The 23,395-nt window shown below is 46.4% G+C and overlaps 1 protein-coding gene across 1 annotated transcript in view; it reads left to right on the top strand.

Annotated features, from left to right (window-relative positions):
• The window catches only part of LOC101004086 (nodal modulator 1), a 62,876-nt gene that overhangs the window by 21,043 nt on the left and 18,438 nt on the right, over nt 1-23,395 (top strand). The window contains exons 10-22 of the mRNA XM_003916599.4: nt 2,290-2,395; nt 2,579-2,729; nt 8,065-8,239; nt 9,625-9,766; nt 10,053-10,184; nt 11,575-11,711; nt 13,528-13,615; nt 17,356-17,419; nt 17,967-18,062; nt 20,882-21,100; nt 21,186-21,268; nt 22,155-22,314; nt 22,458-22,584. Coding sequence (XP_003916648.1) covers nt 2,290-2,395; nt 2,579-2,729; nt 8,065-8,239; nt 9,625-9,766; nt 10,053-10,184; nt 11,575-11,711; nt 13,528-13,615; nt 17,356-17,419; nt 17,967-18,062; nt 20,882-21,100; nt 21,186-21,268; nt 22,155-22,314; nt 22,458-22,584 — 1,680 coding nt within the window. The remainder of the gene's footprint in view (nt 1-2,289; nt 2,396-2,578; nt 2,730-8,064; nt 8,240-9,624; nt 9,767-10,052; nt 10,185-11,574; nt 11,712-13,527; nt 13,616-17,355; nt 17,420-17,966; nt 18,063-20,881; nt 21,101-21,185; nt 21,269-22,154; nt 22,315-22,457; nt 22,585-23,395) is intronic.

Genomic DNA, 23,395 nt, shown 5'->3' with positions numbered 1-23,395 from the left:
GCAGAGAGAGGTTCAGGGAGGTGACAGGGCAGATTGTGCGGGGCCTGGTGGGCCACTTTGCCTATAACTCTGGGTGAGAATTGGTGCCACTGGAAGGTTCCTAGCAGAGGAGCGGCGTGATCCTTCTGGCAGCTGTGTTGAGGAGAGTTTGCAGGGTGTCAGGGTGGAAGTGGGGGACCAGTTGGGATGCCATGGCCATAAACCAGGTGAGAACTGGCAGAGCTTGGACCGTGGTGGTAGGAATGGGCAGTGTGGTACGTGGCTTGATAAACTGCCTAGACCCTCACATAGATGGTAAATGTATTTTTCATCTCACTTATGTCTCTTTTCATTACAGAAGTAGAAAATGGTTACTGTAGAAAATTGGCTAGCTAGAGCAAATCCCAAAAGAAAATAACAGCCTCTCCTAAGTGGACCACCTGGTGTTAGAATTATTGAAGAAATTATATTTTAATCATTTTCTTTTTATATTACATTGGAAAGTACTGTGTTAAAATAGCTTAAACTGGCAGGAGCGGGCTTTTAGGTCATATGCACAGTGGGGTGCAGACTCTGCTTTTTAAGATTCAGTGATGTGTTTGACCGTTCTGCTGTACACTGGAGGGGAAAGAGAAGGGTGAGAAGATGAAGCCTTTAGTTTGCTTCACGTGGCTTGCAGAGAAGGATGGGGGCCGGTGAGCAGAGACAGCTATTCCCAGATTACAGCCAAATACAGATTTTGAAAATGATGAATGGAATTTCAGGGAATGGGGCCCTGTAAGTTCCCTGAGGTCCAGAACCATGAGTGTCCTATTCTTTACTGTTTTCCTAACATGTGATTCAGCACCTGGCACATAGTAGGTGCCCAGTAAAAATATTTGTTGAGTACATATGTGAATTAATAAGTAGGTATTAGATGAATTTGTTGATTTGTTGAGTACATATGTGAATTAATAAGTAGGTATTAGATGGAATGAAACATGTCTTTTTGGAAAGATCAAGAAGGAAGATGATCATGTGAGGCCATCACTAAGAAACCATTTGCTGAAAAAATAAAATAAAAATAAAAATATAAAAGAAGGGCTACCGGCATAAAAAGGAAGTCATTTTGTTATTTAAAGCTTCATCTCAGATGCTGTTGCACACGTGCATGCACACATTCATTCATTCATGAGTCAGTTATTGAGTGCCTGCTGTGTACCAGGTGACTAAGACAGAAGAGGTCCCTGTCTTCATGAGGTAACATGCTAGTGGGAGGGAGACAACTAAGAAATCGAACAAGGACATTTCAGATACTGGTAAGTTTGATGAAGATATTAAACTAGGTTAGCAGTGGTGACCTTGAGGATACACAGATCAGGGCTGGAACTCAGTAACTGCAGAGAGAGCACAGGTGTGCTGCTCACAGGCGAGTGGGGCACAGACACAGACACGGAGCATGGGACCACGTGTGAGTCAGTGATGGGGATGGAGGAGGGTGGTCTAGGTGGATTTCTTTTTTTTCTTTTTTTCTCCTTTTTTTTTTTTTTTTGAGACAGAGTCTTGCTGTGTCACAGAGGCTGGAGTGATCTCGGCTCACTGCAACCTCCGCCTCCTGAGTTCAAGTGATTCTCCTGCCTCAGCCTCCCGAGGAGCTGGGATTACAGGCTCCTGCCACCACACCTAGCTAATTTTTGTATTTTTAGTGGAGACAGGGCTTCACCATGTTGGCCAGGCTGGTCTTGAACTCTTGACCTCAAGTGATCCGTCTGCCTCGGCCTCCCAAAGTGCTGGGATTACAGGCGTGAACCACTGCGCCCGGCCTAGGTGGATTTCATAAGGACATGTGTTCAGGCCGTGGTGGAAAGACAGGAGGGGGCATGTGAGACCTTGCAAAAGTGGGATCCACAGGAGTGATGGATGCTGGAGGAGCAGGGAGGGGGCGTCCAAAGTGATGCTGGGGTGTGCATGGGAGACTGGAGGAAGACGTGGTTCACCAAAATGGGGGCATCTGGAAGGGAGGAGAGGGCACAGGGTTAAGGGTGGAGGGCTTTTAGAAGCCTGAGTCAGTGACCTTTTAACTAGGAAAGTAAGTCTCTAGACCTTTTCTGTTGTTTGACACTCAGCAGTGTGTTGGGAAGAGAACAGAGAAGACAGATGTGGCTAAAGTGAGAGGGAGCCCGGCTGGCACACAGGACTGGGGGACTGAGGGTTGGGAGGTGGGCGGCAGGAGCAGACATGGTGGGCGATGGCTGGCGCAGCAGAAGGCGGCTTCGTGGCTCTGGCACAGGAGCACCTTTGAGCACCTTCTTCCTGTTCTTTGTTTTCTAGCCCGTGTTCCACGTCATGGGATTCTCCGTCACTGGGAGGGTCTTGAACGGACCCGAAGGAGATGGTGTTCCAGAAGCAGTTGTCACCCTGAATAACCAAATCAAAGGTGGGCTGACACAGCAACCCTGGGCTGCTGGCCAGCGCTCTTTCTGGACCACAGAGAGAAATGGAAAGGCACCGATGACTATATGAAAACATGGCAGCTTTTGGTCTCAAGTATTCTGGTGTACATGTAAGGATACACAGTTGTTTTTGGCTTATCTTCTGTTCGTGTGTTTTTGTTTTACAGTTAAAACAAAAGCTGATGGCTCATTCCGCCTTGAGAACATAACCACAGGGACATACACCATCCACGCTCAGAAAGAGCACCTCTACTTCGAAACGGTCACCATCAAAATTGCACCGAACACACCTCAGCTGGCTGACATTATTGCAACAGGGTAAGCTTATTGTGTGGATTTGGAAGTGCCAGTGTTTATGCTGGCAGCCAATGTAAAACAAAATGACCTGTGATCTGTGTGTCTTTGCTGAGCTTAAGAACTTAAGAAAGATTAGTACTTTTTTTTTTTTTTTGAGAGACAGAGTCTTGCCCTGTTGCCCAGGCTATAGTGCGGTGGTGCCATCTTGACTCACTGCAACCTCTGCCTCCCAGGTTCAAGCAATTCTTCTGCCTCAGCTTCCCAAGTAGCTTTGACTACAGGGGTGCCCCACCACGCCCAGCTAATTTTTGTATTTTTTAGTAGAGACGGGGTTTCACTATATGTTGGCCAGGCTAGTCTCAAACTCCTAACCTCAGGCTATCCATCTGCTTCAGCCTCCCAAAGTGCTGGGATTACAGGTGTGAGCCACCACACCCAGTCAAGAAAGATTAGTTCTAAATCTTACAAACTGAAGGTACTGACATGTTGGATGCTTACTGAAAAGTCCCTTGCTTCAAGTTAAAATGAGCTCGTGAAATGAAAAAATCTTTCATGTCTGACTTTCATGATCTTTCACAGGACCCCTCTGCTTAATCTTTGAAGATTTTAGAAGATGGTATTGTTGGTTGAGAAAGCTTATTGGAAGAGGCTTCAGGTCATTGGTGTAGTTCTTCCTGCTTGTAGTTACTCATTGTACTGTAAGTACAGGCAGGGACATCTTGTGGTTGAATTCGTGTGGTTTTACCGTCATCTGAAGCAAGATTGTGTAGTGCCAAGAACTCGGGCTTTGGGGTCAGATCCCAGATTCACCTGCATGTCACCTGCAGAACAGCTTTAGACACAACAGGCGCTCCCAAAACAGTAGCTTAGAAGGAGAATGCAGGGTCTGCTTGGGAGAAGCGCGGCATGAGTAAAGTCAGGCAGTCTCAAAGCAGCATGAGGTGGCTACGGGTGTAAAACTGCGTGCTGCCGGAGCAGAATGTACTGGCAGGTGAAGGAGGTGATGAGGCCAACCCCATAGCACCTCCTCACACCCCACCAGGGCATAGGGGCTTTCTCCCACTGGGGCCAAGGGGCCATGAGCGGTTTTGAGCATCAAGATAACAAGCTTTGATCATTGTTTTCAGTAGGGCATTCTGAAAACAATGGCATGGGGGAGAGTGGCTTTGAAGCGGACAGGACTTGGGCACAGGAGGTCTGTAAGCAGAGGCGACAATGGCTTGCCTTGTAAGGAAGTCAAGGACAGATTGATGAGATACTTTAGGATGCCCAGCTTGAGAGCTGCGATGGCTGGGGACAGAAAGAGGAGCCAGTTAGGTGATGAGGTTCAGTTTTGGCCACGTTGGTCTAAGACCAGTAGGTGGAGCTCTTCAATAGGTGCTTGGATGGATGGTAAATCCTGAAGATTTGGCTGCAGGTGGCAGCCAGGACCTCAAATATGTACAGGTAGAATGAGAAGAACAGTAGGTCAAAAACAGAGTGCCAGGTGACCCAAGGGGGACCTAGGGAGTGTGAGGTCATAGGAGCTAAGAAAGCTAAGTTTGGGGTAGGAGGTAGTGTCCAACAGGGAGGTCCAGGGAGCTGAGCCCTGGTAAACAGTTTGCTGGCTTGATCACTGAGGAGGCCACGGTGACTCTTTTCTGTAGATAGATGGAGGTAGAGGTCAAGGAGTCCAGTGGTGAATGGAGGACGAGGAAGCAAATCACCCTCAGAAAGTAATTCTTGGATTTAAGTGCTTCCCACCTTCCATAAACACTTTGCGCAGTTACTCTAGATAAGGCACTGAGAAATGCTTCGTACCTAATAATTAATCAAACTAGTGTTCCAGAGATGGGGCTTTCACCCTACCAGGGAGACAGACTGAAGACAAATACATCTGTGGCCAGGCTTGGTGCCTCACACCTGTAATCCATCCCAGCACTTTGGGAGGCAGAGGCGGGTGGATCGCTTGAGCCCAGGAGTTTGAGACCTGCCTGGGCAACTTGGCAAAACACCATCTCTACCAAAAATACAAAAATTAGCTAGTCTCATAACCTGGTCTAACAATAAATAAATAAAGAGATAAAAATTAACAAAGTAACAAGATTTTAAAAAAAGACAATACATTTGTGATGCTAAATTATGGCAGGTGTTGTGCAGGGAAGAGACCAGGGTGCTACAAGAAGAGCTAATTTAGACTGGGAGCTCTGCAAGGCTCTCTGGGTTGCAGAGACCTTAGTAAAGACTGAAAGGTAGATAAAGAAGGATCTTGCCTAGCAGAGGAGCAGCATGCTCAGAGGCCTGCACAGGATAGGAAGGACCTGAAAGGCAGTCTCTGCAGCTGGAGGAGGTGGGTGCACGGTCAGGGAGCTCTGGGGCCTTGTAGCCCTACTTTGGGGTTGGGCTTTGCTCCCTAATGCAGTGGTAACCCGTTAAGAGTTGTCAGTTGGTTGACCGGGTGTGGTGACTCACACCTGTGATCCCAGCACTTTGGGAGGCTGAGGCAGGCGGATCACAAGGTCAGGAGTTCGAGACCAGCCTGGCCAGCATGGTGAAACCCGGTCTCTACTAAACAGACAAAAGGTTGGCGGGGCATGGTGGTGCACGCCTATTATAATCCCAGCAACTCGGGAGGCTGAGGCAGGAGAATTGCTTGAACCTGGGAGGCAGGGGTTGCAGTGAGCCGAGATTGTGCCATTGCACTCCAGCTTGGGCGACACGGTGAGACACCGTCTCAAGAAAAAAAATAGTTGTCAGTTGGCAAGGGAGTGATAGGGATCATGGTACTTTAAAAAGTTTGTTTTTCTTCCTGGCTGCTGTGTGGAGAATGGATTGGAGGAAAGCCGTGGTGTGAATGGAGGGGCCAGATATGAGGCGGTGGTGGTTGTCTGGAGGAGATATGGTGGTGGCTGGGCCCAGGCGACTGGCAGGCGAGGGAGCGAGGAGTAGATGGATGTGGTAGGTCACATGGAGAACACACCCACAGGCCTGTGCTGTTGAGGTTTCAGGTTTCTTATTTGAGCCACTGGGTAGATGGAGGAGACGCTGTTCACGGAGATGGAGGAAATATATTTATTTTCTCCTTTAAAGTAGAGTATTTGGGTCAAAGAAAGAAAAACAGCATTTGTTGAACATTTTTGGAAAATCTCTTTTTTTTTTGGCCAACATAGTACATTTGCCTTTTTAGCACACTGATACTTCTTACTATTTCTTTTCCTTTTTATTTTTTTTGAGACAGAGTCTCCATTGCCCGGGCTGGAGTACAAAGTGGCGCCATCTCAGCTCACTGCAGCCTCCGCCTCTCGGGTTCAAGCGATTCTCCTGCCCCAGCCTCCTGAGTAGCTGGGATTACAAGCACGTTCCACCACACCTGGCTAATTCTTACATTTTTTAGTAGAGATGGGGTTTTGCCATGTTGGCTAGGCTGGTCTCGAACTCCTGACCTCGAGTGACCCACCCTCCTTGACTTCCCAAAGTGCTGGAATTATAGGCTGAGCCATGGTGCCTAATCTTCCTTTAAAACAAAAAAACCCAAAAAAACTCAATTTGAAAAACAAACTCTTTGGCTTCTGTCCAAATGACTGTGAAAATAGAGTTACCTCAATATCCACCAATATTACCTATTTTTGTCCATATAGATATTAAACCCTGTTGAAAGAATTTATTGATACAAATCAATTTTTAAGGGCTTCAGTATAATGGAACCTTTTTCTACCACTCTTTTGGTTTATTTTTCCAAACTAAGCCAGTATAGATTAGAGGCTTAGGGGAAATAGGCAGTTCTTTTTAGTAAGAATATGAGCTAAAACAGAGCTTATGATTCAAATATTTACAACTTAGGGAGGCAAAGAGATTTGATAGGAAATAGACAAGGCGATGGGTCCCCGGACAGGTACACAAATCAAGAGAATATGAAAGGTCCTTGGGAATGATTGTATCAGTGTTTGCTTCGCATCCTTTTATTCTGAAAGTTCACAGTAGGGGAATGTGAGAACCAAAATGCATATACTAGGTCCGGGATTGGCACACTTCCTCTGTGGAGAGCCAGAGAATAAATATTTTAGACTTCATGAGCCATACGGTCTCTAGGACAACAGCTGAGACAGACAATTTGTAAATGAATGGGCAGAGTGCAACAAAACTACATTTTTTGACACCACAATTTGCATTTCATATAATTTTTACATGTCGTGAAATATCTTCCTTTTGATTTTTTTTTTTTTTTTTTTAAATTTTAACCACTTAAGTGTGTAAAAATCTTTTTCTTGGCTTGCAATTCATACACAAACAGGAGGGGGGCCCTGACTTGGTCCTTGGGTCGTAGTTTGTTGACCCATGCTGGAGATAGTGAACTCATAGAGCTGGGCAGTCCCTTCACTCTGAAGGAATGACGGTATTTTTCATGATTCCTAGATTTCACATACACAATCTTCCACCATTCCATTGTGTTTTCCACTGTTTTTTATTTGAGGCAGAGTGGTGGTTCCAACATTTAATGTACCCCAATTGTCAGAATCCAACATTCTTGATTATCTTTATGTCAAAAGTAACTAATTTTTATCTAAAATGATTCTTGAAGAGCCTTTAAAATGAACGGTTGGAAAGACAACTGTGACCCCCAGCTAGGATGTACTATTACACTTTAACTCACCGTCTGCTTCAGAAATGAAGACCAGCACTCCAAGGATGATGGTCTTCGCAGAGGGGCCTTTCATGTGTTTTTCGAGGGATGCCTTGCAACACCTTACTCCTTATTTAGAATCTCAAATCTGAGTCATTACCTTAATAGGGATTTTCCATTATAAGTTCCGTTTGTGGCTCCTACCTCCCAAGGAGTTCAATTTTAGCTCTGTATTTTTTAACTTAATTATCTTTTCTGTTCCAATAGCCCAGTTTGCTTTCATCCATGTGTTATATATAATCACAAGCAAGGAAGACGTCTTTGATAATCCTGCCTCATTTGATGGCCTGGTTAATGCCACAGTTTCTTAGGCAGCTTAGAGCTCTTGCTTTTAAGGGCTAGCCCACATTCTCAGTCCAAGACCGCTCCACTGTCAATGATCCAATTACCTGAAACGTTTTTTATTATCTACAGATTTTCTTAAAATTGCCTCTGCAGTGGAGGATTGCCAGATGTCACCCAGAACGCACAAACAGCCCCACTACGGGCCCCTGTTCTGTAGAAAAAGGTCCAGTCTTCTTTCTGAAGGTTGCTTTTTAAAACCAGAATCATCTGGAGTGCCTTCTGTCTTTTCATTAAGATTAAACTATTCTCAGGAAAAAGGGCTGGGAGAGGGCTGCGTCTTTTTTGGTTGATAAGAGCCTTTCCTGTTATAATTGAGTCCTCATGCTGGAATGAATGGTCTTCTCTTTGCAGGTTTAGTGTGTGTGGTCAGATATCAATCATTCGCTTCCCCGACACCGTCAAGCAGATGAGTAAATACAAAGTTGTCCTGTCATCTCAGGACAAGGACAAGTCTTTGGTCACCGTGGAGACGGATGCTCATGGATCATTTTGTTTTAAAGCAAAACCAGGGACTTACAAAGTTCAGGTGCGATGCATTGTTTTAAATTTAAAATGTTTTGAGAAAAAGCAGTGATTTTTAGAAGGGTTATTAGCTAGAATGGGGTTAGAGAAGGGGCATTCCAGTTTCCAACTTCTTGTTTCTAAGTCTTTACAAGCCTGCGTCAGTAGAGTAGAGCCAGATAGGCATCCAGCTACAAAATAATGCCGTCTGTCTCTCTTTTTCCTAGTCTTGGTGTTTATTAGTATCAGGCTGCCAGTCACTCCTCTACCTTCAGGCTTCTGGCTGCTGTAAAATATCGATGAGTCCAAGAGGAAACCAAAAATGAACTCTACTAATGGCAGCTCAAAAATGGCCATAGTGTGTGGCTTCTGGGACCCCAGGCCAAAATGGAGCTTCCCATTTCCTGCTTTGCCCTGACTTCAAGATGGCTGGGCAGGGACCATGCGACTTACCCATTCAAGCAGGCCGAGAAGGGGGAGACGCTCTGGCCTGTGGTCTCATCACCATGGTAAAGGCCCAAGCCACAGCTGGCCCAAGCAAGCAAGAGACAGAACAGAGCAGAGGTCAGCCCACCATGCATTTCAGCGCAGTGGCCCTGCCCTTGGGGAGAGACTGTTTCTCTGGGCTCTCACCCATCAAATCAGCAGCTGCCCTTCCTCCCTGTGGAAGAGAAAGTAACACAAAGGGAGAGGGCCGGGAAGGTTCCCTGTTAGACTCTGCTCTCCTTTAGGGCAGAGTGGGGCCCCTCCCTCTGTGGGAAACAGGGTAGGAGATTGCGTTCTCCCTGCTTCCACAGAACAGCATGGCATGTGGGTTGACAGCTGCCTTTATTAGATGGTAGGTGGCTTCTTGTGAAGATGTCCACATTGACAAGCCTTTGGAAGCCCTTTCGGAAGCGTGATGGACTTTTCCAGGGAAGGGCAGTGTCATCTTTACTAGGGATGAAAGAGTTGGCCGCTGCTCCCTTCATCTGTTCCTCTTCTTGGCCCATGAAAGGCACACAGGACAATAGGAAGAAGAAAATGACTTAATTCTACCAAAGTGTCATCCACATAGTGTTGACAGGTTCAGAGGTTACAGTACGAGTGATCCGAAGCCGGTAAAAGAGACTGGTTTCTAGTATGTAAGTGAGGCAGGTCAGCTTTGTGTGCCTGTGGAGAATTAGGCCAGATAGACTTTTGTTCATACACGTGGGTCTGTTGAGGCTAATTTCTCATCTGGGTAGAACTGTGTTTCCTTCACATGAGTTATTCATGGATTTGTTGTGACTGTAAAATCAGCCTGGAAATGAACCTTTGGCCTTCAAAATCTCTTTAGCTGTGGACCCAGATGAATGTTCTAGTGCCCTGTAGGTCACGGGGAAGATCCCGCCGAATGCAGCCTCTAACATTCCATCCACGTTTCTGCAGGTGATGGTTCCTGAGGCAGAGACCAGAGCAGGGCTGACACTGAAACCCCAGATGTTTCCTCTTACTGTGACCGACAGGCCCGTGATGGATGTGGCCTTTGTACAGTTCTTGGCATCCGTTTCTGGGAAAGTCTCTTGTTTGGGTAAGATATCACTGGAAAGTAAGAACACATAGTTTCAAAGAAGTCAGCAGGTAGGGGTGGGATTTGGGAAACTTTTCCTTTTGCCTTTGTTGTTTGCTGCTGACCACCTGCATGCGAAGGAGGCTTCTTGGGGTCAAGTGGACGCGTGTTAGTTTGAAAGAAGCCCTCCCGCCACTGCCTCTTAGGAGCTCAGCAGTAGCAAGAAGCTATTAAACAGGGTTAGGATTCGAACCTGTGATGAAGCTTGTGAGGGGTCACATGGGGCCCTCCCTTCTTTTTCCTGCAGACACCTGTGGTGACCTGCTGGTGACTCTGCAGTCCCTGAGCCGCCAGGGTGAGAAGCGGAGCCTCCAGCTCTCTGGCAAGGTCAACTCCATGACTTTCACCTTTGACAACGTGCTCCCTGGAAAATACAAAAGTAAGAATTGGAATGCAACATCCTGTGGCCCTCCCACACTTCTCGTCTTTGTAAACTTTCTAAAACCCAGGTCTCAAATTGTATCACAACCATGTACCTTTCCTTGTTTAAGTCGTCCTTGCCTCATGACCTTGACTGCATTATTTAGCGTTGGACAAGCCTGGAGGAGTCCAGGCCCTGAGCTGACCGCCACCTTGTCTGCACAGCCCACTGGCTGCTTCTGTTAAGGGAGGGTGCTCAATGTATGGCATTTTAGTTCTAAAGGCCAGAAAAAGGAAGTGTGAAATGGCTCCACTGATGTGTTCTACTAACTTAGCACCAGTACTGGTGCTGAGTACTGACCATGGCAAAGTACTTGACCTTCCTGAAACTCAGTTTTCCCATCTGTAAAATAGACATAATAGAACCTTTCTGCAGAATATAAGACTAAAGTTAAGTTTATAAAGCCCGTTGTGCAGAGAGCCGGCTAAGTAGCTGGTGCCCACAAATGTTACTTCCCTTTTCCTTGCCCTTCTCAACCACTTCTTGCCTGTATTTCTGCTTTTTCAGAAATCAGCTTAGAGCTGCTGGCAGTGGATAGCTTATAAAACAAACTGCTTTTTCTGGAATTATATTAATATTTTCTGTTATGGCAGGGCTTGGCAGAGTCCAAAAACTGCCTATTTTTATAAGCGTACTTTCCTTAGAAGACAGCCTTGCCCGTTTGTTTATGGATTCTCTATGGCCGCTCCTGTGTAACAGCGGCCAAGTCAAGTGTTTGAGACCAATAAAGCATGTGGCCTGCAAAGCAGAAAAGAGTTACAGAAACAGTTTGTGGATCCCTGAATACCTTACTTGCAGCCTGATCTTACAGGCCACATTGGATTTCTTTCTTGATGTAATGGACATTGGTTCCAGTTTTTCTTTGTCTTTTTGAAATTTAGCCTCTGTCACCCAGGCTGGAGTGCAGTGGCGCGACCTTGGCTTACCGCAACCTCTCCGCCTTCTGGGTGCAGGAGATTCTCTTGCCTCAGTCTCCCGAGTAGCTGGGATTACAGGCGTGCACCACCATGCCTGGATAATTTTTGTATTTTTAGTAGAGATGGGGTTTTGCTATGTTGGTCAGGCTGGTCTTGAACTCCTGGCCTCAAGCCATCCACCTGCCTTGGCCTCCCAAAGTGCTGGAATTATAGACGTGAACCACCACGCTCGGTTCCAGGTTTTCTTTAGCAGTAATTTATTCCAAATACTGCTAGTTATAAATATATATATGTGTGTATATTTCTATCTTTATGTCTACATACACACCGCTTTTTAAAGTTAGTTAATTCATGATCATCGTTTCTGGTGGTGTGCAGGGAGGTGGTGTGCTCGATGCCCATGTGTCTGTTTTTGGTGTTTGCTTTTGCAGTAAGCATCATGCATGAGGATTGGTGCTGGAAGAACAAGAGCCTGGAGGTGGAAGTGCTGGAGGATGACGTGTCTGCAGTTGAGTTCAGGCAGACGGGCTACATGCTGAGATGTTCCCTGTCTCACGCCATCACTCTGGTATGTACGACTTACGGAGTCTCTTATTTGGAAAAATGCTCGCCTTGTGGATATCAAGAAAGACTAACATGCCAGGAATATTGTAAATGTAGTCAAGTCAGATTTCCTTTTCTGCCTCTCTACTCGCCCACCTGTTATGCAAGGCATAAGCAGGAAGCATTTATAATCTCTCAGTGGAAGGACCCCTGTATTTAGGAGACTTCCTTGTCCTGGCCACACATTAAATGTGACTGGTGATTCGGGGTGGCCTTTGGTATAGCACAGAGCACGCTGTCTTTCTATTATTAGTAATAATAGGTTTGGGTAAATTCATTTACTTCATCTCAGCCTCAGTTTTCACCGAAAATTGAGATCTTAATACCTACTTCTCAGGGTTATGGCAGGGCTTAAGTGACCCTCTTAGGTATCAAAGTGTCCTTGGTGTACACTGCTCTTGTTTATTAAGATGCTGCCAAGTGAGTTTCTCTGATATATATATTTGTGTTTTTTTTTGAGATGGAGTCTCGCTCTGTTGCCCAGGCTGGAGTGCAGTGGCACATCTTGGCTCACTGAAACCTCTGCCTTCCGGGTTCCAGTGATTCTCCTGCCTCAGCCTCCCGAGTAGCTGGGACTACAGGTGCGTGCCACCATGCCCAGCTAATTTTTTTTTTTTTGTATTTCACCGTGTTGGCCAGGCTGGTCTTGAACTCTTGACCTTAGGGGATCCACCCGCCTTGGCCTCCCAGAGTGCTGGGATTACAGGTGTGAGCCACTGTGCCCCACCTTCTCTGGTATATTTATTCTAGCGCAGAGGATGGAGCTGTAAACAGGATCTTAGTCTCTTGTTGACTGTTGTCTCTGTGGCCTGAAAGGCAGTGTGAAATGGGCTTCAGGAGCACCTATGTTGATCCTGTCATGAATTTTCTATAATGCTTTGATGTCAAGCAGTGGCAGATGTCATTGGCAGGTCTTAGTTTCTCTGTAGAGAAACTAGAAGAATTGAAACTGGTGTTTCATGTGCCAGCTTACTCCCCTAACTGCTTAATTACAAAAACTCGACGGGCTGATTTGTTATAGGAGATAAATATCCGGTTCATAATAAGTTTTAGATACTTAGGAAACGTTTCCCTTCCAGCAGTGGAGTGAATTTCCAATTCCCTTGTAATAAGATCTTCTTTTTTTTTTCTTTTTTTTTTTGACACTTCCTTAACCTTTTCTTTATCTCCTCCCACTCTCCCCTCAGTCGCCAGGCCCCAGCCACAGTGGTCCTCTCCAGTCCCACACCAAGCTCACTGCCTCCTCGGGGCCTTTGCACACACTCTCCCCTCTGCCTGGAATGCTGTGTCTTCTCCAGAAACACGTGTCATTGGTTTTTCCTCCTCATTCAGGCTGTAGCCCTAGTGTTCAGAAGAGATGTGCCCTGAGGACCAGCGTGCTAAAGACCCCTAGGCAGGGATTGTTCTTCTCTTGCTTTCCTGTTTATTTTCACAGCTTCTTTACTGACCAGCTGAGATCACTAATTTATTTGTTGACGCATTGATTTTGTCTTCCTGTATTAGAACATAAGCCCTGTGAGAGCAGGAGCCATGGTCGTGCCTCCCAAGGCCCAGCCTTGTGTCTGTCACATAGCAGGCGCTCAATAAATATTAGTTGATTGAATGAAAAATAGCACACTTTCGTTGGAAGTTGTGGGAGGTGTTTAATTTTCCTGTGGCCCCCAACTGCTCTGATGATTAATGGGCAAAACAGATGACTGGTTTGGAAAGAGAAATATTATTAATCATCTTGGTGTCTCCATCTCTCCTAGTAAGTCATTGTATTGGCTTTGCTCCCTTAGGAATTTTATCAGGATGGAAATGGACGTGAGAATGTGGGGATTTATAACCTCTCCAAAGGAGTCAACCGATTCTGCCTGTCCAAGCCTGGTAAGTTTGGAAGGATTGATGTGCCATGAATTAGAAAAATGGAAAGGCACCAGAGGATGGTTTTGAAGGCAGTTTTTTCTATCTTGGTTGTGTTTGCATCAAGCTTTCAATTTCAGTGTGTTCAGCCTGCTCTTGTTTTTCTGTCTCTCTCGGGTTTGAGTTGGGTAGAGACCACTGGGCCCTTCACCTCCAAACATATACCATTGGCCAATGACCTCTCTTTATAGTGCTGTTTTAAAATTTGCATCATTTCCCACTTTGCTTAAAATCTTTCAGTGGCTTCTGTCTCTTTTCTCGTTCTTTTTTCCTTTTTCTTTTTTGAGATGGAGTCTTGGTCTGTCACCCAGGCTGGAGTGCAGTGGCTCGATCTCAGCTCACTGCAGCCTCTGCCTCCTGGGTTCAAGCGATTCTCCTGCCTCAGTCTCTTGAGTAGCTGGGATTACAGGTGCCCGCTACCACGTCCAGCTAATTTTTGTATTTTTAGTAGAGATGGGTTTCACCACTTGTCCAGGCTGGTCTCAAACTCCTGACATCAAGTGATCCACCCACCTCAGCCTCCCAAAGTGCTGGGATTACAGGTGTGAGCCACTGTACCCAGCCCTCTCTCTCTTTTATAATGGCTTTTTTTGGAGACAGAATTTGCACATCATAAAACTCACCTATTTAAGATGTACAATAAAACGATTTGTAGTAAATTTACCAAGTTGCACAACTATGGCCAGAATCCAGTTTTAGACCTGTTCGTCACCCACAGTGTAAGATCCTCTGTGCCTGTTGACAGTTAATCCCTGTTTTTCAGCCATGGCCAGCCACTGATCTATTTTCTGTCCCCATGGTTTGGGTTTTTTTGGACGTTTATCATACGATGCTGGTATTTTGTCTGGCTTCTTTTATTTAACATGTTTTTGAAGCTTATTTGTGTCATAGCACATATCAGTAGTTTGTTCCGTTACATTGCTGCATAGTATTCTGGTGTGTGGTTGTATCACATTTTGTGTATCCATTTACCAGTTGGTGGATATTTGAGTAGTTTCCAGTTTGGCACTGTTATGACTAATGTTACGGACATTCTTGTACAAGTCTTTGTGTCCATATGTTTTCATTTTTCTTGTTTCGATACCTAGGAATGGAATTGCTGCATTGTGTGATAAATTTATGTTTAATCTTTTAAGAAACTGTCAAATTGTTTTCCACAGAGGCTGTGTCATTTGATATTCCCACCAGCAATGCATGAGGATTCCTGTTTCTTCACCTCCTTCACCAGCATTTGTTATTGTCTGTTATATTATAGCCATCCTGGTGGATGTGAAGTCGTGTCTCATTGTGTATTTACAAACCTTGAGCTAGATACAGAGTGCTGATTGGTGTATTTACAAACCCTGAGCTAGACACAGAGTGCTGATTGGTGCACATACAATCCTCCGACTAGATATAAAAGTTCTCCAAGTCCCCATCCCGTTCAGGAGCCCAGCTGGTTTCACCCAGTGGATCCTGCACCTGGGCTGCAGGCGGAGCTGCCCGCCAGTCCCCAGCCACACTTGCACTCCTCAGCCCTTGCACTGTCCATGGGACCAGGCGCCACGGAGCAGTGGGCGGCGCTCGTTGAGGAGGCTCAGGCCGCGCAGGAGCCCACAGCAGGGGTAGGAGGTCAGACATGGCGGGCTGCAGGTCTTGAGCCCTGCCCCGCCCGGAGGCAGCTAAACCCAGCGAGAATTTGAGTACCGCACCTGGGCCAGCAGCTGCGTAAAGCCCCTCACTGCCCTGGGCCCTCGGCGCCGGCTGGCTGCTCCATGTGCAGGGCCCGCAGAGCCCATGCCGGTGCCGACGCCCGTCCCACGCCCACGCCCACGCCCGCCGGAACTCACAGTGGCGCACCAGCGCGGCGCGCAGCCCCGGTTCCCACCCGCAGCTTTCCCTCCACACCTCCCCACAAGCAGAGGAAGGCGGCTTCCGCCTCAGCCAGCCCAGAGAGGGGCTCCCACGGTGCCCTGGCGGGCTGAAGGGCTGCTTAAGTGCCGCCAGAGTGGACCCTGAGGCCGAGGAGGCACCGAGAGTGAGGGCTGCTAGCACACTGTCACCTCTCAGTTTTGTTTTGCGTTTTCCTAATGAATAATTCAGTGGCTGATTCTTTTGGTTCCCAAGATAAAATACAAACTCCTTAACCTGACCTTAGCTCCTGTGTAACCCAGCCCTGTCTGCCACTCTCTATTCCAGTCACTCTGTCCTTCCGGGTGTCAGTTCAGCTGCCTTTGGCTACATGTAACAAAATTCATACAGGAGTGCCATCAGCAAGTGGTAGTTTATTTGGCTCAATAAAGAAGTGTGGCAGTGTGTAGCTGCCAGCATGGGTTCAGCAGCTGGTAGATTTTAGGAGTGGTGTCTGTGATTCTTTAGGCCTTTACCTTGTATTTTCTGCCTTACATTTTCAAGACGGCTAGGGTTAGAAAGCTTATGTTTAAAGGAGAAAATCAAGGATGGGGCAGGCAAAGATTTCCTTGTGCCCCCTCCTCCAGTAAGCTATTTGTCTGTATTATTGGCCAGAACCATGTCACATGGTTACTTCTAGCTGCAAGAGAAGCTGGGACAGTTGGATGTGCTGCTCGAGGCTGAGCATGTTGCCACCCTCAACATAACCAGAGTTTGTTCTCAAGGCAGGAAGGATGCCTGTCGAGGAAACAATGGGCCAGCCTGTGAGGCAGATCCTGTGTTCTTTGTGGACGTGTCCTCCTGCCTGTCTTAGCTGGGGCCTTCTTACCCATCAGTTCAGTATTGCTTCCCTGGGGGAGGATGGTCTCCAGGGCCACTTAGGCCTGCCTCCTATGTTCTTGCTGTCAGCACTCACTTCTGTCCCCTTCTTGCATGTGCCACAATTGATATGTTTGTGACTGTCAAATGCCCCCCTCTCTCTGTGGATGGTAAACTCCATGAAGACAGGGACCACTGCTCTGTCATCTCCCACTGTGTACCCGTACCTAGCACCATACCGAGCCAGGAGGAGGTACTCTTGATACTTGTTCAATGAAAGACCAAACAAAAGGAACAGAGAAACCTGATTTTTTTTTTTTTTTTTTGATGGTAACTACTCTGGGGCTTGTTGAGTGCAATGAAAACAGCAGGGTGGTTTTAGCTAATTTCAGGTTTTTGTAGGAAGTGTGGCCAAAATATTGGTTAATAATGATTTGGGGAAAATACATTGTTATTCCTTGTATCTTCCTGAAATTGACTTGTGTTCCTCTGGCAAGTGATGAAATGTACCCCGCTCGGAATGTCCTCCCACATAGACTCATGCTTTTCTGGGGCTTCCCTTACTCCTACCTCATTTTTAGGAATAGTTATAGGAAGAAATTGAGGCTGTGGTTATCTCTTGAATCCTTAATAGAATCTTTTAGGTAGAAAATTATCCTCAGTCCAATTTGCAGTAGAAATGTATTTTCTGTTCCTTCTGGTGCATGGGTCCGTTCACTTGGTCTGTGCAGATTTAACTACTGTGAGTTGTTACATTGTGGAAAATGAAAACCGTGTGCCTGTGATTGGGCCGTTGCATGGATCGGGTCATTGGTAAGAAGCCTTCATAGGCAGTGAAAACGATGCCTGCCCAGTATTTCTGATCCCATTATTGCAGATCTGCGATATGTTTGAGTTTTCACATGCAAAGAGCTGCCACTCGATTTCAGATGTCGAAATTGCTCAGTGTAATAGATACCATTCTCTGAAAATTACTTTTGATTTCCTGTCTGTAGGTGTGTACAAAGTGACCCCTCGCTCCTGCCACCGGTTTGAGCAAGCGTTCTACACCTATGACACGTAAGCCTGGGAATTGAATGCTTTGTGGTGTTTGTGTACATTCCATGGAGGATTCTTCATTTACTTCAGAGAACAGAAGGAGTTTTTAAGTTTTTTTCTGAAAGAGGCAAGGTTAGGCCTTCAACAGAATTTCTAGATAAGAATTTTAAGACACTTGGATTAGTTACTGAGGAACCAGAGATAGGATCCCTTTCCCAAGAATTCTGTAACCCCAGGACAGAGGACTGTGTTTTTGAAGTGGCTTAAATAGAAGCATTGTCAGATCTCCCAGCCCTCCCTGATGAGCATCTGTCAAACTCAAGTCTGCCATTTTTATATTTTTACAGACGTGTGTGGGTTTCACTGGGAATTAGAAGTGTAAAGTTTTGGAGTGGAGAATTAGTTTACTCTTTAAAATACTTCTCTGGATCTCCAGAGTTATTTTACCCCAGTCTGAGAGCAATTTTCTGTTGTATATTTAGGGTGAGGAAGGATGCCCAAAAAGGGTATTGCTGATGATCTTCTGAGAATGAGCAGAGTCTAGTGTTTCCTCTCCTTTGATTTGTAGGTCTTCACCTAGTATCTTGACATTGACAGCCATTCGCCACCATGTCCTTGGAACTATCACCACCGACAAAATGATGGATGTCACTGTGACTATCAAGTAAGACGAGCGTTCTGCGGTGGGCTGAGAGTGGCAGGGGAGGGTGTGGATGAGGCCTAGGGAGTCTCTAATAGACTCTCTGGAAATTAGTTTTGATTTCTTATCTCTAGACATATATACAAATGGCCTTCCCTCTCTTATAGGACATTGCTGTCAATTCCCAGCATGCTTGATTTTTTCTTTTCTGATTCAGAAATTACCTGTGGGTGAGGAAGAGCGTTGCGACAGCTTGTTTCATTGTCTTCAGTTTCTGTTTGAACTCTTTGTACTTCTTGTCTTTGCTAAGGAAAAAAAATCTCTGCGGTTTGTGCATTGTATTTCAAGTGTTTTAGCAAATTCGAAAAAAAATTGCCTATTTTTCTTTAGACTTTTGCTTGAAGGCTTGGGAAATAGAGATGGCACCTGGTATAAGAAGGGTCATGAGAGAGGAAGTATTTGAAAGGCAAGTCCCTCACCGAGGGTCACGTTCATGTGAGTGTCGCCTTTCAGGGAAATTTTTGCAGTGTGGTGAGGTACCTGTGACACCCCAATTTTCTTGAGAAATGAAAGAGTTTTGGCAACATGACCGTCTCTGTCAAGTAGAATGGGAATTGGAGTCACTGTCTCCCCAGCTGCCCCTGGTGGAAGTCGCCTTTCCAGCTATGTTCCCATGTTTCTGTCCACCATCTGTTTATCCATCCATCATCTCTGCAGAGCACATGATGACTGAATAACTGAGAATCTTCGGTGTTCAGGCACTGGGCTTATGAGGCCACAGCCCCTACACTCATGGGATTGACGGTCTCCTCGGGGGAACAGTGGTCAGAGACGCACATGCAGAACTGTAAAATGACGGCTATGCTGAGTGCTTTGAGCTTGACCTTGGGGGCATGCAGGACAGGTAGGCTGCTGGGGGCCAGGCCGTGTTAAGGTCCTTCGTCTCTGTCCTATGATGCAATTGACGTGTTTTACGTAGAGGAATGACTTTTCTTCCTGAAAGGTCCCCCTGTTGGCTGAGTGGAGAACAGACAGAAGAGGCCTGAGAGTGGGAGGTGGTGGAGGCAGGGAGAGGTGATGGGGGCCCCAGACTGGTGGCTGCAGAGGTGGAGAGCGACGGACTGGTCGGAGAGTTGTTGACAGACTGAGTTGATGAGACATGGCGCTAAAGTGACCGCTGGGTCAGGGCGGGAGAAATGTCAGGGCTAGCCCTGGTTTTGGGTGATGGGGAGCCAGGTTTTTAGCTGGGGGTGGGTTTGCTGAGGGTCTATTGTGTGCCCAGAAGGTGCCTGTTGCTGTGTTTTCCTGTCGTTTACTGTCTTCCTGCTTGGAAAGTATGAATTACTGATAGGACTAGCAATCTACCTTCTTACCAGTAGTAGCTCCATATTACCTCCTTTCAGCTTGATTACATTCATTTTTGTAACTTTACAAGGGTGTTTGTGTTGCTTGCTTGTGCCGGAGGTTGTATGGAATGCATCTTCCAGCTAGACAGACACTCGGAATCCCCCTGGGGATCTTGTATTGAGCAGACCCAAAACCTGACTGCTGACAATTGCCCTCCACAGAGCCCCTCTGTGGTCTTTTCTGATTCAGAGATGGCAGCTCTCGCTTTCTCGTTGTTTCTTGATTCTTCTTTGCCTTGCACCCTAGGCCCAGCCAATTCCTCAACAAAGCCTTGGCTTTACAGTCAAAATACACCCGTCATCTAGTCCCTTCTTACCACGTGGCCCTCAGCCCTGGTCTGACCCCCTCTGGGGGTCACTGCAGCAGCTTCCCAGCTGGCCTTCCCTTCTTACCACGTGGCCCTCAGCCCTGATCTGACCCCCTCTGGGATCACTACAGCAGCTTCCCAGCTGGCCTTCCCTTCTTACCACGTGGCCCTCAGCCCTGATCTGACCCCCTCTGAGATCACTGCAGCAGCTTCCCAGCTGGCCTTCCTGTTTCCGCCATTGCTTTGTGTGTTTCCTGTGAAGCAGCAAGCGATTTCTTTTATGGCAGAGATCATACCATTCCTCGACTGAAAACTCCAGTGGCTCCAGGTTGGCACCAAGCCTGTGAAGCCTCAGTCTGACACCTGCTGCCCCTTGGACCTCTCTGACGGATATGACTTTTCCGTGGGTCCCTGTGCCCCAGGCTGGGCTGGGCTTGCCATTGCTCGAACATCTGAGTGAGCTTTCTCTCCAAGGGCTTTGCACTTGGCATCGCTTTGCCCGAGCTACTGTTTACCCAGAGAGCTGCATGGCATGTTCTCTCCCTTCCTTCAGACCTTTGCTCAATGTCACCTTATCAGAAAGGTCTTGACTGTTCCTTTAATGTGAAACAGTGCTCCGGGCTCTCTGTCTTCCCACACTGCTTTATTTTTCTTTATTGCACTTTTCCTCTGGTACTATTTTTCTGTTTATTTTCTGCCCCTTCCCACTGAAATGTGGATTCCACAGAGGTAGGAAGTATGGTCTGTTTTGTCGATGCTGTATCCCTGGTGCTTAGTTCTCTATCAGAGCAGTTCTCAGTGAAGATAGAATGAAGGAACAGAAGATGGTGGCATGGAGAAAACTCCATGTCCTACATGGAAACTGACAAGTTTATATCCAGTTGCCATAAAATCAACGATATTTCATTCCAGCCCAGATCTACCAGATACTGCCACCATCACTGCGAAGCTCAGTTGTTATTTTTTGTGAAACTACTAGTTTATTTAAAACTGAAGACTCGGCCACTGTGGTGTCATGATAAGGTGTCTAGTTTTTAAGTCGCAAGTCCGTACTTGTAGAAAGGTCAAATTCCCACTGACGACAGAGATACGCAACTGTGTCCTAGGGGCCACCATTTCTTTCTTCCAGGTCTTCCATCGACAGTGAACCCGCCTTGGTCTTAGGCCCTCTGAAGTCTGTGCAGGAGCTGCGGAGGGAGCAGCAACTGGCTGAGATCGAGGCCCGCAGGCAGGAGAGGGAGAAGAACGGCAAAGAGGAAGGCGAAGAAAGAATGACCAAGCCTCCCGTGCAGGAGATGGTAGATGAGTTACAAGGCCCCTTCTTGTATGATTTCTCTTACTGGGCACGGTAAGCCGTCTTGTGCATTTCCCTACAGTGTCCTCTGTTCTAGGGGGACAGGACCCGCCAAACTGAAGTGTATTAATTATTTTAGGTCTGGAGAGAAAATCACCGTGACACCATCATCTAAAGAGCTGCTCTTTTATCCCCCTTCAATGGAAGCCATCGTCAGTGGAGGTAAATGTCAACTCAGCGAGTGAATGTCACACACACCTTTGCAATTGTTCCCTTGCCTGCATTTACAAATAGATTTGTGATGTTATAGTGAAACCATCTTTGTAAGCCACCTTACATCCTCTCTGGCATGCAGATGTTACTGTTGGATAGAAGGATGGGTGGAAGGATGGATGGATGGATGAATGGATGGATGATTTAGACAAATAAAAGTAACTTTTGCTGTTAGAATTGAGTTGATCTTTTTGGAAAAGGATTTGGTTTTCTTTGACGTTATCAGGTCGACACCAGAAGGTAGATGAAGTGCAAAGCCTCCATTTATGATCTTTGATGATCTTTGGCAGAGCATGATAGGAGGGTCTTTTTTTGGTGAATGGATGACTGAAGTGATCACTTGTGGAGTATTTGTCTTTTGCTACTTATTTTTTTTTCTAGCACTATGGCTTCATTAACCTGTGGGTATTACGTGGTTCGTGTTTGGAAGTGGAGTGTGTTGAAGAGTGTGACTTCTAGCAGGCAGGCTCTTTGGGGCAGTCTTTCTCAGTGGGTCCTCTGGAGGTTGAGTAGTACGGCCTCCTGTCTGCTGTAAAGGGTTCCCTCCTGATCTGTGGCCTCCTGTGAACCTAGGAAGAGTAGTAGTAAAAACCCGGCCTTCAACATTTTTTGATTCTCTTGCTGAAGTCCTTTGCACTGAGAAAGGCCTTTCAGGGATGAAAAGAGGCTTGGGCTGTATCCAATTATTGAGCTCCCTGGGGTATTAAATAACCGCATTTGGAACTAACTTCTAATATCTGCTTTAGCTGCTACTGTCATGGGAAGACCCCAACCAAGAGGCTCCTGTCTGTCTGCAACCAAGCCCCATCCTTGTGTTTATTTCTTCCCCTCTTAGAAAGCTGCCCAGGGAAGCTGATCGAGATCCATGGGAAGGCAGGCCTGTTTTTAGAAGGCCAGATCCACCCCGAGTTGGAAGGAGTTGAGATTGTCATCAGTGAAAAGGGGGCGAGTTCGCCCCTCATCACAGTCTTTACTGATGACAAAGGTGCCTACAGGTGAGCCTGGGATAGAGACACATTTGCCTGGGATCAGCGTGGGAGTCCTCTGAAGAAACTGGGACCCACATTTCCTTGGGCTTGGTAAGGCTTCCTGTAGGGTGTGAACAAAGCCGTTTAGCATTCTGCTTTCTCTTCTTCAGTGTTGGCCCCCTGCACAGTGACCTGGAGTACACGGTGACCTCACAGAAGGAGGGCTATGTTCTGACGGCGGTGGAAGGAACCATTGGAGACTTCAAGGCCTATGCCCTGGCAGGTGTAAGCTTTGAGGTAACTCACACTGTATTTTCAAAAGACAGTTGTATTGAGGTGTAATTAACATATAATAAAGTGCAGAAAAAGGGTACAGTGTGATAGTCTTAACCTGTGAATACACCCATGAAAACACCTCCACAGTCAAAATAGTGAGCACATCCGTGACCCTCAAGGTTTCCTCCTGCCCCTTGGTGATCCCTCCCTCCCACCCTTCCACTGAGCTGAAGATCTGCTTTTCATTACCATTGGTTAGTTTGCATTTTCGAGTTTTTATAGGTTGGTGCAAAAGTGATTGCGGTTTGTGCTCTCGAGAGTAATGGCAGAAACCGCAATCACTTTTGCACCAACCTATATATAAATGGAATCAGACGGGATATACTGTTTTTGTTTTTGTTTTTGTTTTGTTTTTTGGCCTGGCTTCTTTCACGCAGCATAATTTGGAGAGCTGTTGACTTCAGCATGCTAGTGTACCTTCTGGGAAGTAGTTGAGGCTCTTATCCATAACTGTTCCATATTGAAGGACACAGAATGTGCTTACTGAGGTGTTTGCCGCCTAGCTGCCTTCCGCTGGTCCTTCCTGGGAAGAAGTGTGCTGTGATTGTACAGAGTGGGCCTGGAGATCGTTGAGAATGAATATTTATAAACTATAGGCCAAAGGAAAAGAGTGACAGATTACATCGCATAAAAATGTAAAATTCTATATTGCTGAATACATTTGGAGCCAAACTGAAAGATACTCAAACTCGGAAGAAATGTTTGTATCATAAATAATATCCCCATTTTACAAGGAGCTCTTAAAATTGGTAAGAAAAAGACAACCCGCTAG

Source organism: Papio anubis, chromosome 18, assembly GCF_008728515.1.
Source record: "Papio anubis isolate 15944 chromosome 18, Panubis1.0, whole genome shotgun sequence".
In the NCBI taxonomy this organism is placed as follows: Eukaryota; Metazoa; Chordata; class Mammalia; order Primates; family Cercopithecidae; genus Papio; species Papio anubis.
Note: the sequence above shows the minus strand (reverse complement) of the source record. Positions and strands in the feature narration are given on the sequence as shown.